We start from the raw sequence: 13,706 nt of genomic DNA, 5'->3' as shown, positions 1-13,706 counted from the left end.
CATCAGAGAACTTCCTTGTTGAACTCTTCCTATCATCATTACAAACATCACCATGTGTGCTCCTGCTAAACAAGGTGTTCAGTAAGAACAAGACTAGCTGGGTCATAACGTCACCCAACAGCCTCCTTGCTATATCTAATGCTTAGAGAGTAACCAGACTCAGGAGTTCTGGGAACGAGAGAGCCATTAACACTGGAGCAGCCCAGTTAAGGAGGAAAGTATACCAGGAGTCCTAGCTCCCACTGAGAAGGTTCAGTGAAAACCCTTTGTGCTCTGTGGCCTTAGAGCAGTCAGGCCAGCACTGTATAGGTAAGCTCCAGTGCGAGGCAGTGAAGGCCTTCCCACAAGCATAGTCAGGAGCAGTCCCTCCCCTTTTGGACATGCCGGAGTACTGTTCCTATTTGAATTAACGCTGAATTGGTCCCTTCACAAGTGTGCATGCACTCGGCTGCCTCTTTCCACCTCTGCTGAAGGAAGTTACACGGTCACTCAGCCCTGCTGGTGTGCGTCTGTCTTCCTTGTGTGCAGCCATTAATGAGGTCACACTTCTGCCAAGAGTTTGGGAAGAGCCCAGGTTTTTGCTGGGTGGGTTTTGAACCCTGGAGGGGAGGAAAGAGGGAGAGTAAAGGCCACGCGATTCTGTTCACAGATGACAACTTTTGGAGCCTTCTTGCACAAAGGGGCTTTCTGCAGGAACTACTTCAATTTGCTGGACATGCTGGTTGTTGGGGTGTCGCTGGTGTCCTTCGGGATTCAGTAAGTATTTATGTGTCCGTAGAATGAGTTTACATGGGAACTTAGACCTAATTCGCTCAGGCTGGGCACCTTCTGCAGATTACAGCCAGAATGACTTAATTTGCCCTGTGCCAGAAAGTGCTGGGGCCATTTGTGTTTTCCTATTTCTGTTTTTGTTTTGTTTTGTTTTGTTTTCCTCATGCCTACTGCTAAGTTGAGTTTATGATTCTCTTCAGGACTAGCTTTCAATGGCAGATGAAAGGCAGGCAGATTGACTAGAGAGAACGAATAGGGTTCTTCTCAGGCCTGGTCTGAGACTTCAAGCATCCTTTCTCAGGGTGGCAGTTTTCTTTGACTGCAGGCAAAGCTTGGCCTTGGTGGTCTCTTGGGATCCCTTCCTCCCCTCTGTGCTTGCAGGATGGTCAGCTGCAGTGACCTTGGGGACACCTAACAGTCTCTGGTGAAAGTGAATACTGCCTTCTCACCCTGCGCCGTACCCAGGCAGTCGCCCACGTTTGCGTCTTCTGTGGCCTCATTTCACTTTCTGCTGGCCTGTGGGCTTCTGTGCTCCCCAACTGTCCCATGTGTGCACACGTGTACACATGTGTCCCATGTGTGCACACGTGTCCACATCCCCTTAGCTCTAACAACCTGAAGAGAACCGTAAGCCAGGCACCAGGAAACCACAGAACTAGGCTACTCTGTGGGAAGAAAGACAGTTTATTTGGGAATCAAACTTCTAGGCTGTCTCTGAGGTGGGGGGCGGGAGGTCAGGGCAAGGGGCAGAGAACAGCGGCTGCAGGAAAAGCCTTGTCAGCTTTGTGGGGACAGGTAGTGACAGGAGGGTGGGTGCCGGCCAGGACAGCCTAAGAGTTAGCAAGGGGCTTTGTTCTGTTGTAGGCTGGTCAGGTAAGTCACAACTAGATGCCCATTGTCTGTTGACCATGGGGGCAGATAAAGGAAGTATCGGCTTTTCCTGACTGACTAAAACCTGCTCCTGAGGAGTACTAAGTTTAGGGTTTTGTTTACCTGATGCCAGTCCTTCTGTTTACCCAGTCAGAGTCTGGCCTGCTGTTTAGGACATTGTCACTGTGGCTGCTGCCTGGGAACCTAAACTCTGAGCTCATTTCCCAGTAGAAACTCCAGACTAGTCTCTTCACAGCTCTCAGCAAACCCCTGAGCTGTCCCCACTCTTTCCCGCTTCTCTTCTTTGCACACTCCCCCATCCCCAAGGCCTGTGCTCCAGCCACACCCTGACATCTGGGATGCTGAGGCATAAGCTGCCTTTGTATGCACTGCTGCTGCTGGAGCCCAAGCTCCTCCCGCTCTGTCAGCTAACTCTCTGTTCTCTTGGGACTCACTTGGCACCATCTCCCTGAGAGGCCTTCCCAGATGCCCCTGAGGTCACCCCATATCTTCCCTACCTTGGAGGAGCATACTGCAGTTCCCCACCCCCACCCCCACCCCCACCCCCACCCCCGGTGTGCTCATCCCTCCCACCAGATGTAGCTACTTGGAGGCCAGGAAAGCCCTGGCACCAAAGCACAGGTCCCCAAACTTAAACACGGAAATCTGGATGTCAGGAACCTAGTGTGTACATGAACATAACAAAGTTTGAAAATTTCGCCAAAAAGGCAACTGCAGGCCTGAAGTAGGGGGCCCTGTCAGGTCCCGCAGGAGGCAGGAGGCCCACTTTATGGCATGAAGGAGTGGAGAGACTCCAAAAGGTTGTGAAGTGTCTTTAAGAGATGATCACATTGAGCAGCTGATCTCCGGGCTCCTGACCAGCCGTAACGCAGCCGCTTGCTTGTTTTGTCCCGCCTCAGATCCAGCGCCATCTCCGTTGTGAAGATTCTGAGGGTTTTGAGGGTCTTGAGGCCTCTCAGAGCAATCAACAGAGCAAAAGGACTTAAGGTATTGACCCTCTCTGTTGAATGGGGCTGTCTTGGGTTGGGAATGGCTGCAGTTACTAACTGTTCTTGTCTGGAGGTGAGCTGAGGCCTGGTGGGTTTCAGAGTGGAACATTTCCACCAAAAGAAAAACTAAAAAGGCTGCCTCTGCCAATACTGTCATTCTAAAGATGAAAGACAAAAACTCAGCAGGTAAGAACACTTGCTGAGCCTCAACACAAGTAGTCGGAGCTGAGTCAGATCCCAGAGCCTGTGTAAAAAACCACGCGTGCTCTCACACACTGGAAACCCCAGCACTATGTGTGAAGTGGCCGAGACAGGAAGGTGCCTCCTGGTGGCTGTTCTTGCTCTGGGTTCCGTGAGAATCCCCATCTTAAGAGTCTAAAGTCAAGGCTGATATAACAGGACATGCAGTGTCCTCTTCTGCTCTCCTCAAAGAACAGGCGTGCCTGTGGGAGCATGTACCCACATAATATGTACTGCTACACACACACACACCCCACTCACACACACACACACACACACACACACACACACACACACCACACACATTCACACACACATACACATACACACACACACCACTCACACACACACCACACACATACACACACACCACACATATACGCACACATACACATACATACATACACACACACACACACATACACCAGAAATTACTTTGGGTTTTTTTGTTGTTGTTAATTAGAGATATTAGTTATTATAATTACAGTAATTATTTGGTACTTATTTCTCAATAAATTTTTTTGTGTGTTTAAGTTGTAAATGTTCTCATATGGAGTACACACCAGGCTAGAAGGTTTACACTTCTGTAAAGTCTTTCTGGGATGGGGATCTTATGACCCGGTGAGCAGAAGGTATTTCTTTCAACTAAACCAGCTTCTTTGGAGGAAGCCCAAGAAAGGTGTTTTGGCTCAGAATGGCTCAGCGGGATAAGGCGCTTGCCACTAAGCCTCATGTCCTGAGTCCAGTCCATGGACCTCATGTGGAAGAAAGAGCAGCTTCTGGATGTCCTCTGGCCTCCACATTCACATGTGCACAGTACACACATGCAGTGGATAAATGCAATACAAGATTAATAAAAATGTGCACATCAAATTGACCACAATACTCGCACAGTGGATTACCAGGAAAACAGAGCATGAGGTTAGAACAGTTAGAAATTCAGCTCAAAATGAACCTTAACGTAGAGGCCCTGGCCTGGTGTTAACTCACCTCACGGCTAAAGCCAGGGAGGAGAATAGCAGCCCTCCATCGTCTGTGTGTGCTCCTTCCCCAGCACGTGGTCCAGTGTGTCTTTGTGGCCATCCGAACCATTGGCAACATCATGATTGTCACGACCCTGCTCCAGTTCATGTTTGCATGCATTGGGGTCCAGCTGTTCAAGGTAGGTGTGCGTTTCGCCCAGGGCGGGAGGTGGGTTCCGTAAGGAGAGCCTGTATTGACAGCTGTCTGCTTTGTGTCTAGGGGAAGTTCTACCGTTGCACAGATGAAGCCAAAAGTAACCCTGAGGAGTGCAGGTGGGTTTCCCAAGAGCAGCCTAGGGAATTGGATCCAATCAGGTTAGCATTTCAGAGGTTTCTGTCAAGGCCTGTCCACTGAGCTCAGGCCTGGAAGGATGGCGCCTGGTCTTCTGTTGTTTGTTTATATTTTCAAGTCCAGGCAAAACTCAAGTAAAGTAAAATCACTTCTATTCATTGTGGTCAGTCATTGTTTAATCAGGGCCTCTCTCAAGGTTTGAAACATTTTTATCATCCCAAAAGAATGTAGGTGGCTCTAACTCCTTAGTATGGACCCTGTCAACTAGGAGAAGGAGCCCTGAAATGAGTGACCGAGGGCCACCAGTATCTGAGGAATGTGAACTTTACTCTCCCAAGTCAAACTTGCAGCTCCATTCCCAGGGCTCAGGAGCAGGCTGCCCTCTTCTGGAAGACTTGGCACTCTTTGCTCCCTGGTCCTATTTTGATTTACCCACATTTTGGCATATTTCTCTTCACAACCACCAACAGAGGAGAAAGAGCAAGAAATGTTCACATCTCATAATTCAAGATGCTCAGTAAACATGGAATTTTCCCAGTCCATGCATACATTACCCAGAGCTTACGGCTACAGAAACTCTATGTCCTTGACCTTTAGAGTTATATCCTGCAGGGGTCTAGCTGCCTGCCCCATATGCTTTGGTTTAGGCTTCTTTGAACAAATGACGTGGCTGTGGGGTTTCAGGTACAGTTTGTCTATGACTACATACAGCCTCAAAGATGCTATCGGCCCCAGGCAGAGGGATGCAGAGCACCACACAAATTGATTAGTGCAGCCACAGCATGGCTATGCAGGTCCTTCCCTTTAGCTGTCTGTTGTTATGAAATGACAGTAATGGACTTTATCTCTGGGCTCCGTCCACAAGTACAGTTCTGTAGGAAATGGTATGTGACAGCAGTTACAGAATTCTTTTGGAAAGAAAATTGGTACTATCAAAGGTATGTAAAGGAAGAGATTTGTTGCAACTAGATTGTGGACAAGCAGATACCTCAGCTTGCTTCTCAAGAGTTTATGGAATTCTCCGTGGCCAAAGTATTGATTCTTCCACATGTGTTCCCAGCCTGTCTTATGTGAGAAACAAGTTACCATTTGGTCAGAGCTAATTGCCAACAGGTACACACTGTTCGTCGAGCTGTTCCTGCCCCCAGAGAGTCCATTTTGCACTAGACAGTACTGGGGAGTTACTTGAGCTGTAGAGCAGATTAAATGTGGGAAGAGCAGGGAGAAGCTCCACCTGACCTGTGCTCAGTTATGTGGCCTGGCTGAGACTACATGTAATGTTCTAGAGTGGGACTAATACTGTCATGTGTGAAGCCAAGATGACTCTAATGCCTTTCCTCTACAGGGGGCTTTTCATTCTTTATAAGGACGGCGATGTTGACAGTCCTGTGGTCCGTGAGAGGATCTGGCAAAACAGTGATTTCAATTTTGACAATGTCCTTTCGGCTATGATGGCGCTCTTCACGGTCTCAACTTTTGAGGGCTGGCCCGCGTGAGTATAGAGAATGTCCAGTCTCCCACAAGGTCCGTATTTGCTCCATGCGGTCTTCCTTCCTTGAGCGGGTTCTACTTTTGTTCTTCACAGCTAGCGAACCTGCCTGTGACTAACGCTGGGCAACTTTGTCATCATTTCTTGCCCGTTATGGCTCCTCGATCTGAACAGGCAGGTGTTAAACATCTGTGTCTTACTCCTGGCTCTCAGATGTGAAGTACCTGGGCAGCATCTCTGGGTGTGGTTAAGGAGGTCCTAAGAGACATTTGCTGTATAAGCTTCTGTTGGTAGCTGCCCTTCTGATGCTCTTAAAGAGGATTTGACAGCATCCAAACTGCCATTCACTTATTCACTCATCGTGATACAGAATGAGCACTCGTGTATGTGTGCCAGCCGTGGGCAGTTGCCACTTTTCTTTCGTGGAGGTGCTTATATGTTCATTCATAAATTACACCTTTGTTGTCAACCCCATGCAACATGCTGTGTTAGACAATGTGGAAGATATAGAATGTTTGAGGCACTGTGCTTGCTCAGAGCCCAGAGCCCAGAGCTAGTAGAAGTGTCTCATAGTCATACCTAGTACAGAAGAGAATCTGGATGTGTGGCTGGGATCTGGGTGCGTACGGATCCCAGAACATAAAGAAGAAAGAAAAGAAAGGGCAAGGGGGAACCTCAGGCAGCCTTCTGCCTTTCTTCACATGGCCCATGCCCAGAGGAGCTTCAGGAGGTGAGCACCCAGGCTGGTTCTTGCTGGCTGCCAAGGTTCTAGGAGTGGCTGTGACAGAAGTTCTATGGACAGTTGAGTAGCACTTGCTCACTAGGAAACTGATCTTGGAAAAAGGAGGTGTGCCGTAAGAGCTCCACCCTGACAAGACTCTGTGGTAACATCCGGTTTGGGATGCTACGCTTCAGTTAGCCACTGAGGCAGCCGACAGGATGTGAACCAGCCTGGGGCTCAGAGCTACAGAGCCCGAGCCCAGCTCTGGACTCTGCTGCTGAGGAGTGTTGACCTCGTGACCTTGACACTCAGATGCCTCTCTGACCTTCGATAAATAGGGAGTGGTGGTAACATCTGTCCTGCTAGAGAGAAGTAAAGATAAAAGGCGAGGATGTGAATGCTTTTTCACCAGGGGCTGGGGGCCTGGGCTGCATTGGAGTGGGCTAGTCTAAGTTGGGGTGTTTTATGGTGACGCCCTTCTCCAGAGTTCTGCCATAGGTTGGAACTTTCTGTTTGGGTGCAGGGTATCTGCCCATTCACACACAATTTTCAGTTCCTTCAGTATGTCAATGTGATTCACTTCATCTCTTATCTCTTCCTGGGAGGTTGCATTGCTGACTGTTTGTGAAATCCTTTTGATTTCTCAGTTCTCCAGATATTCTTTGAATGATTCTATCTAGGTAACCTCTCATCGACATAGCAGCTACCTGTGCCTGAGGCCTAAGACCTCAGTGACCCAGCTGGGTTCAAAGGCTTTCCTGTCCCTCCCCCAACACACACAGTGACTGTGCAGATGAATTCTGGGAGCATCAGGCAGTGCAGTGGGCTGGGCTACTTGAACTGTGGAGTTGTTGGGTTCTTACCTAATTTTCCTGTCCTCCAGGTTGCTGTACAAAGCTATTGATTCAAACGGGGAGAATGTTGGTCCTGTCTATAACTACCGTGTGGAGATCTCCATCTTCTTCATCATTTACATCATCATCGTTGCCTTCTTTATGATGAACATCTTTGTGGGCTTCGTCATCGTCACCTTCCAGGAACAGGGAGAAAAAGAGTATAAGAACTGTGAGCTGGACAAAAATCAGGTTAAAGTCATACACTGTTTGTGTTTCTGTCCTTCATGCAAGAGCAGAGCATCTCCTCCCTCGGCAGCTTTCTCTATTCAGAGGAGAGGGCTCAGGCCCTGTTCAGAGCACACTGTCAGCCATGTTGAGCCTCTGTAGAGTTAGTCACCAGACACAGGCTAGACTGTGACGGGGGAAACCAATCCCCACGTTTGTGATGAATAAGTAGAGAAGACCGAGGACATAACCCATGGTCGTGGCTGACTCTTACGCAGTAGGTATCGTGGCCCAGAGCCGGAGATCACTCACTTAAGCTTCCGCAATCCCCTATGGAGAGGCTCTTCAGCATCTGCTCGCTATAAACTTTCTTCACCTTTGTGTTCTTCATGTAATGAGCTGCTCATTTGCATTTGTGCTTCCAAGGCGCAACTGTAGGGCAGGGAGCAGAATACTGGGCCCCTATCTACTCAACGCACTGGAATCCATTTCCTCCAGTAGGGAGAGAAGATATTCCCAGACATTGCCAGATGTCTTTTAGGAACCACAGTTGCCTTCAACTGAAATAGGCTGTCACTTGATACAGTAACTTTGAATACGGCACCAAAGTCATTTGCTTCATTTACCCTTCTTGTCTTAGCTGATCTGGTAGAAGTAGAAGTCTTGGCTCTGACTATGAGAAAGCCAGGAACCTGGGAGCCCGTTCTCTGGCCCTGCTCTGCTTGTACCCACTCTGTGATGTTAGGTGCAGCTCTGCTCCTAAGGTCTTGTCCCCTTAGCTTATTTAGAGATAATTTATGATGGGATGAAGGAGGTACCCCTTAGACATACTTCTGAGCCTTTAGCATATGAGATTGGAAGTCTCTTCTGAGAGATTTCCCCTTGTCTTCTGTAAGGGGCATCTCTGCTTTTATGGTATCTAGATGATCGAGGATGGCCTGGGAGTGCAGGCTTCCTATAGAGGTGGCCATGGCATTAGGAGGTATCTCTGCCCAAGGGGCACCTGGGACCACTCTGGAAATTTGAGGATGGGTGAGTTTGACATGGTTTGTGAAAGAACTTTTCCTACATCAGAGTGTCCTTGTAGATCCTACCAGTGATAATCTGAGGGAAGCCTGGCTTATCTCTTTGCCTACCCAAGAAGGACAAGTGAGGGTATAGCCAAGTGAACTATGCAGGGGTGGTGGTAGGTGTCTTTGAGAGCCCCAAGTCCCAAATAGCCTTGAATCTAGTGTCTCTGGAGTCAGAGTGACACTGAGTCACAAACACAGAAAACTTGTCTGAAGCCTGCTGTGTCTAGAGCACAGGTGTGGGGGAGCAGGGCGAGGAATACACCTTGACATCACCTGGAGGCTCCCTCTGGGCCGGCTCCAGACAGAGACTAGTGTCTGTCCCTGAGTGAGTAGAAGGACAGTGTTCTGTTTAGAGCCAACCTTAGTTCGACCTGCCCTTCATTACTAACCATTCTCAGGAGATGCTCAGTTGAGCATGGTAAGCTCCCATTCCCGTAAGCCTGGGCAGGCATCTTCTGTGGATCTGCTAGAGTATCCCCTCCAACCTCAGGAAGTAAACTCAGCTTTGATGGCTCTTGAAGATTTCATGCCTGCCATTAGGTGGCTTCCTCTTGTGGAGGACTTGTTATCACCACCTGCCAACAGAGAGGAAAGGTCCTAACAAGGCTTGCTTGATCTAAGTCCTTTCCACACCCACCCCTAAGAGACCCTGCAGAGCCTCAGCAAAATTTGCGTGAGTTGTGTCTACAGGTCCCAGCCAGTACAGTGGCTGCTTCACTTGCTTCTGAAGTCACTGTGAGGCAAATGCTAGATCCTATCCGAGACCCCATAGGGCTTCTTCACTGCTCCTCATGGTCCTGGAAGGCCATTTGGATACTATGTGCTCCTTCCCTGGAAGCTCTCAAACCCCTCTGTTTTTGTATCCTTTTCTACCGTTGCAGCGTCAGTGTGTTGAATATGCCTTGAAAGCACGCCCCTTAAGGAGATACATCCCCAAAAACCCATACCAGTACAAGTTCTGGTACGTGGTGAACTCCTCACCTTTCGAATACATGATGTTCGTCCTCATCATGCTCAACACGCTCTGCCTGGCCATGCAGGTAAGAACGGAGATCATGGCAGGAGCCAGGTCTAGGCGTGCCACACGTCCCTCTACCCCAGAGCCCGACGGCAGCGTGCTGCACCTCCTAGGAGAAGGGGTCCGACTTTCTGAAAAGCCTGGACCAGCGTGACCAGAGTTCTGCTCTGCCTGACTGTTGTCACGGCAGACACATAAGGTCACGTTTCTGTTTCTCCGCCTGGGTAGATGGCTGTGGGTGTTGCTCCCGTGGAGCCTATGTGTGGTGGTCAGTATGGATCATGGGACCCAAGAGCAACTGAGTACCAAAGCCCCAATGCCCCACAGACCTCAACTTCTACCCTGGCTCCATCCTTACCAGTTGGTGGCCATGGGAGCCTTACCTCACGCCACACTTGCTTTATGAGTAACATGGGAGATCTAGCAAAAGATTCCACAGAATTCTTCGAGTCTGGCGCTTGGAAATTATTTTTAGATATTTTTATTTAATTTTACGCGTGCGAGTGTTTGCTGCCATGTATGTATGGGCACCATGTGTGAGCCTGGTGCCCACAGGAGTCAGAAGAGGGCTTTGAATCTTCTGGAACGGGAGTTATGGGTAACCACGAGCCAACGGGTGGGTGCCGGGAACTGAACCCGCGTTCTCTGTAAGAACAAGTGCTCCTAACCCTGGAGCTGTCTCTCTAGCCCCAAAGACTGCCACTTTGGTCTGAACCTGTGGCACTAAGTGTTGAAAAGGAAAACCGAAATTACATTCCTGACTTTAGGGCTCCCGGTGTGGTAGTGCATGATTTCCTAGTTTTTGCAATATTGCCCTGAATTACAGTAACTTCTTGCTGATCCTGACCAAGTCAGACTGCAGAGCAGTGTTGACAGTGAACCTGTAAGAAGTTATTGTCTGATAGGTGTGACACTAGGTCAGGAGGCCAGGACCAAGGTCTACAGCCAGATTCTACCCAGGCTTGGAGAACATAAGCAACTCAAACCCTCGGTTTCTATAGAAGCCAGGCCTATAGTCAAGCGACATTTTCAGATACTGTTTTAAACTTTATAATGGAAAGGTCTGTGTGCTGATCTAGGCAAAAGTGTAAAACCCAGTAATACCCCCTTTAATGAGACATAAACCTAAATAGTATAAGATTTACCTCTAATCGAATTCTACCTTTACCCATAGACATGTAGGTGGTATCTGCAGTGTGATAGTCAGGGACCTGAGCGATATTCTCAACCAAGGGTGGCTTCCCCTTATCCTGGACTGAAGGGATGTGCATGTATTTCCTTTGTCATCAGATCATCCTCATTGTGTCATGAACCACCGCTAGCCCCAACCTCCCCATGTCTAGTGGAAGTTCACCATATGACCTTTGCAGTGTTCTAGCTTGAATGTTGACAGAAGATGCTGTATGAGAGGGTGGGAAAACACCCCGGGGTACAGATGTCAGGGGATCTCCCATTGCACAGATGAGATTGTGAGGTTTTGACATCAGTACCTCTGCCTTCATCCACAGCACTATGAGCAGTCCAAGATGTTCAATGATGCTATGGACATTCTGAACATGGTCTTTACAGGGGTCTTCACTGTTGAGATGGTTTTGAAAGTCATTGCTTTCAAGCCCAAGGTAAGTCGCTGGCTCTGCTTTACAAAGGCCATTACTGAATCACCTCGGAGAAGGGCCTGCTTCCTTTCAGCCTCATATTACTGAATTATGCTAACTGTTCTGCTAGCTAAGTAGGTTACCACCTGAGAACATCAAGATCTGATTAGGACGTCTGTATACATGTGGGAAAATAAATGCTCAAAACCAAAAACCCTTATGAAAACAGTTCTGAGAAAAAGAGAGAAGAGAATTAGGAATTTGTAAGCTGATGATCACTACAAAAACCTGGTTTTCTGTGTCTAGACTGTTATGTCATGCTGTCTTAGGAAAGCATAGCTCATTATCTGAGCACCGAGGGGTTGTCTGATAATCATCAGAAAAAATTGACCCTGATTTCACTCTGAGATCTCTAGCAGGAAGACAGCTTCTATTTGTTGCTGTCTGCAGCATCCTTTTTCCCACGTATGGAAAGTTCTAGTACCTCTTACTAATCCACCACTTTTTTTTTGTTGGATTTAGAAGTTTCCCTTGCTTGTAAGAAAATGAGGCATGATCTGTGCTACACTATGTTGAAGGGATGAGTAAATTGCATCTTCTTTGGGAGGGAGTCAATTCTGTCCCACAAAGCCCGAAGGCTGTGGTGTAACAAACCACATAGCTTGGCATCAAAGAGCATAGTTGGGAGACATCTGAAATAAGATCCTGCCGGTTTAAGTGAGTTACTCCACTGCCCTTTTAGTTTCCTCCTCTGTCCTCTGAGAATATCCACAGTCCAGCTGTAGGGGGCTGTTACATACAGTATTGAAAGGGTGCCTGCTATGCCGCGCGGTACTGGAGACAGTTGCCGCCACAGTTACACCGCCGCCACCATCTTCAAGCAATGGTGTGCCTTCAGTCTAAAGCCCTAGACTGAGGAGCTGAGCTGACTGGTGGGGTCTCCTCCCTAGCAGAGACCCTGACTCTCAGAAGAGAGAATGACAGAGCCTGGCCCTAGGTGTTTTCAGTCTGTGTGGAGGTAGCCGACAAGCACGGCTTCAGAAACGGTTGGTTTCATGTATGCCATAGTTATAAAGAATTTGAGCTCCATCCTGTGCCTTTCGTTAATTTGAAGTAATTCTTAGGCCATCTTTAATCGGATCTTTGTGGACCGAAAAGAAAGGACATTTTGTAAGTGATTAATTGCGGTGATTGCAGTGGGGTCAAATTTGGCACCTTACGCATGGCTAGATGTTACGTACTGTGACTTGTCCATACATAAACATCCCCTCCTTTTCCAAATCCATCAGAACCTCCTTGGAGACTTGGGTTTGCTTCTCTCTCTCCTATTCTTCTTTGAACAATATTTGTCTGAACTGATGGAAGAGGTTGCAGAGCGAGAATGTGGAAGGTTCTTGAGAAATGTACATGAGACATTCCCATGGAACATTTCCCATCAACCCTGTACCTGGTAATGAAGCTCTGCAAGGTTTGAGAGCTTGTCCAGGCTGAGGAGAACATACCCCCCCCCAGCATGTGAGCGTGTTAGAAGGTGTGTTTCTTTGGGTGCATATGTGTGTGAATATGTGAGAGCGTGCTTATGTGCACATGGCCTTTAAGGCCACTTCGTCAGTAGCTTGGCCCTTTGATCCTTGGTCCAGTGAGTCTCTAAGCCTGGGAAGAGCACTCAGTGTCACATGAACGGGCGAGCAATTCTGTTAGACCACAGAAGCTAATATGCAGCCAGTACTAATAGACCAGAGTTTTTAACGGGTGGTTTCCGCCAGCAAAGGCGCTGCTTTGTAGTTTTGCTTAGCAAGATATTTTCATGGCCTCATATGACCTCAGATTATAATCCAGAGAACCTTTAAAATAACAGCAGCACCCTTGCTCTTGGTGAGCAGTGTTTCGATGATGACTTATATTGCTTTGTGCCCAACAATGGTAGGAGAATGGAGTCGCCAAGACAGCACTCTCCCTGAATTCCCCCCCCCCCCCGCCTTTAATACACTCAGTGCTCGTCAGCCAAGCCCAGTGAGAGGTGCCCTCACAAAGCAGCCAGTGGGGGTCCCTCTGTCCTAGTTAGTCAGGTCCGCAGGCTACCTCTCTACACTTAGACAGTCCAGGACTCAGTGGTAGCCATGTCCAGGGTAGGCTTTCCCACTTCAGTTGGCCCAGTTAAAATTGCTCGAAGACTTGCCAATGGGACAATGGAATCCAGAGAATTTCTCATTGAGATCCTCTTCACCAGTGAGTCTGGGTTATGTCTGATTGATAATTAAAATCAACTAGTGATCTACAGACTGAGTTCCAGGCCAGCCAGAACTATGCAGGGAAATCCTGTCTTGAGAAAAACCAAAGTAAAAACTAGCTAGCGCCATAACCTAAGTGTCGGAGTCAGGAATATTTCTGAATAATAAAAGCTGTTGCATGAGGCTAACTCACTCTTTTCAAGCAGGTAGAGATGAAGAAAGGAAGGAAGACAGAAAGAAGGGAGGGAAGGAGGGAAGGAAGGAAGGAAGGAAGGAAGGATGGAAGGATGGAAGGATGGAAGGAAGGAAGGAA

At 48.2% G+C, this 13,706-nt stretch overlaps 1 protein-coding gene across 4 annotated transcripts in view; it reads left to right on the top strand.

Moving 5' to 3' along the window:
* The window catches only part of Cacna1d (calcium voltage-gated channel subunit alpha1 D), a 303,585-nt gene that overhangs the window by 237,503 nt on the left and 52,376 nt on the right, over window positions 1-13,706 (top strand). For all 4 annotated transcript variants that reach the window (XM_021204129.1, XM_021204126.1, XM_021204128.2 and 1 more), the window contains 8 exons: window positions 650-756; window positions 2,562-2,649; window positions 3,946-4,053; window positions 4,134-4,186; window positions 5,551-5,697; window positions 7,299-7,500; window positions 9,431-9,589; window positions 11,076-11,186. In XM_021204129.1, the coding sequence (XP_021059788.1) occupies window positions 650-756; window positions 2,562-2,649; window positions 3,946-4,053; window positions 4,134-4,186; window positions 5,551-5,697; window positions 7,299-7,500; window positions 9,431-9,589; window positions 11,076-11,186 (975 nt within the window). The remainder of the gene's footprint in view (window positions 1-649; window positions 757-2,561; window positions 2,650-3,945; window positions 4,054-4,133; window positions 4,187-5,550; window positions 5,698-7,298; window positions 7,501-9,430; window positions 9,590-11,075; window positions 11,187-13,706) is intronic.

Source organism: Mus pahari, chromosome 8 (assembly GCF_900095145.1).
Source record: "Mus pahari chromosome 8, PAHARI_EIJ_v1.1, whole genome shotgun sequence".
Lineage (NCBI taxonomy): Eukaryota > Metazoa > Chordata > Mammalia > Rodentia > Muridae > Mus > Mus pahari.
The sequence above is the reverse complement of the archived record's forward strand: the minus strand, read 5'-3'. Positions and strand labels throughout refer to the sequence as shown.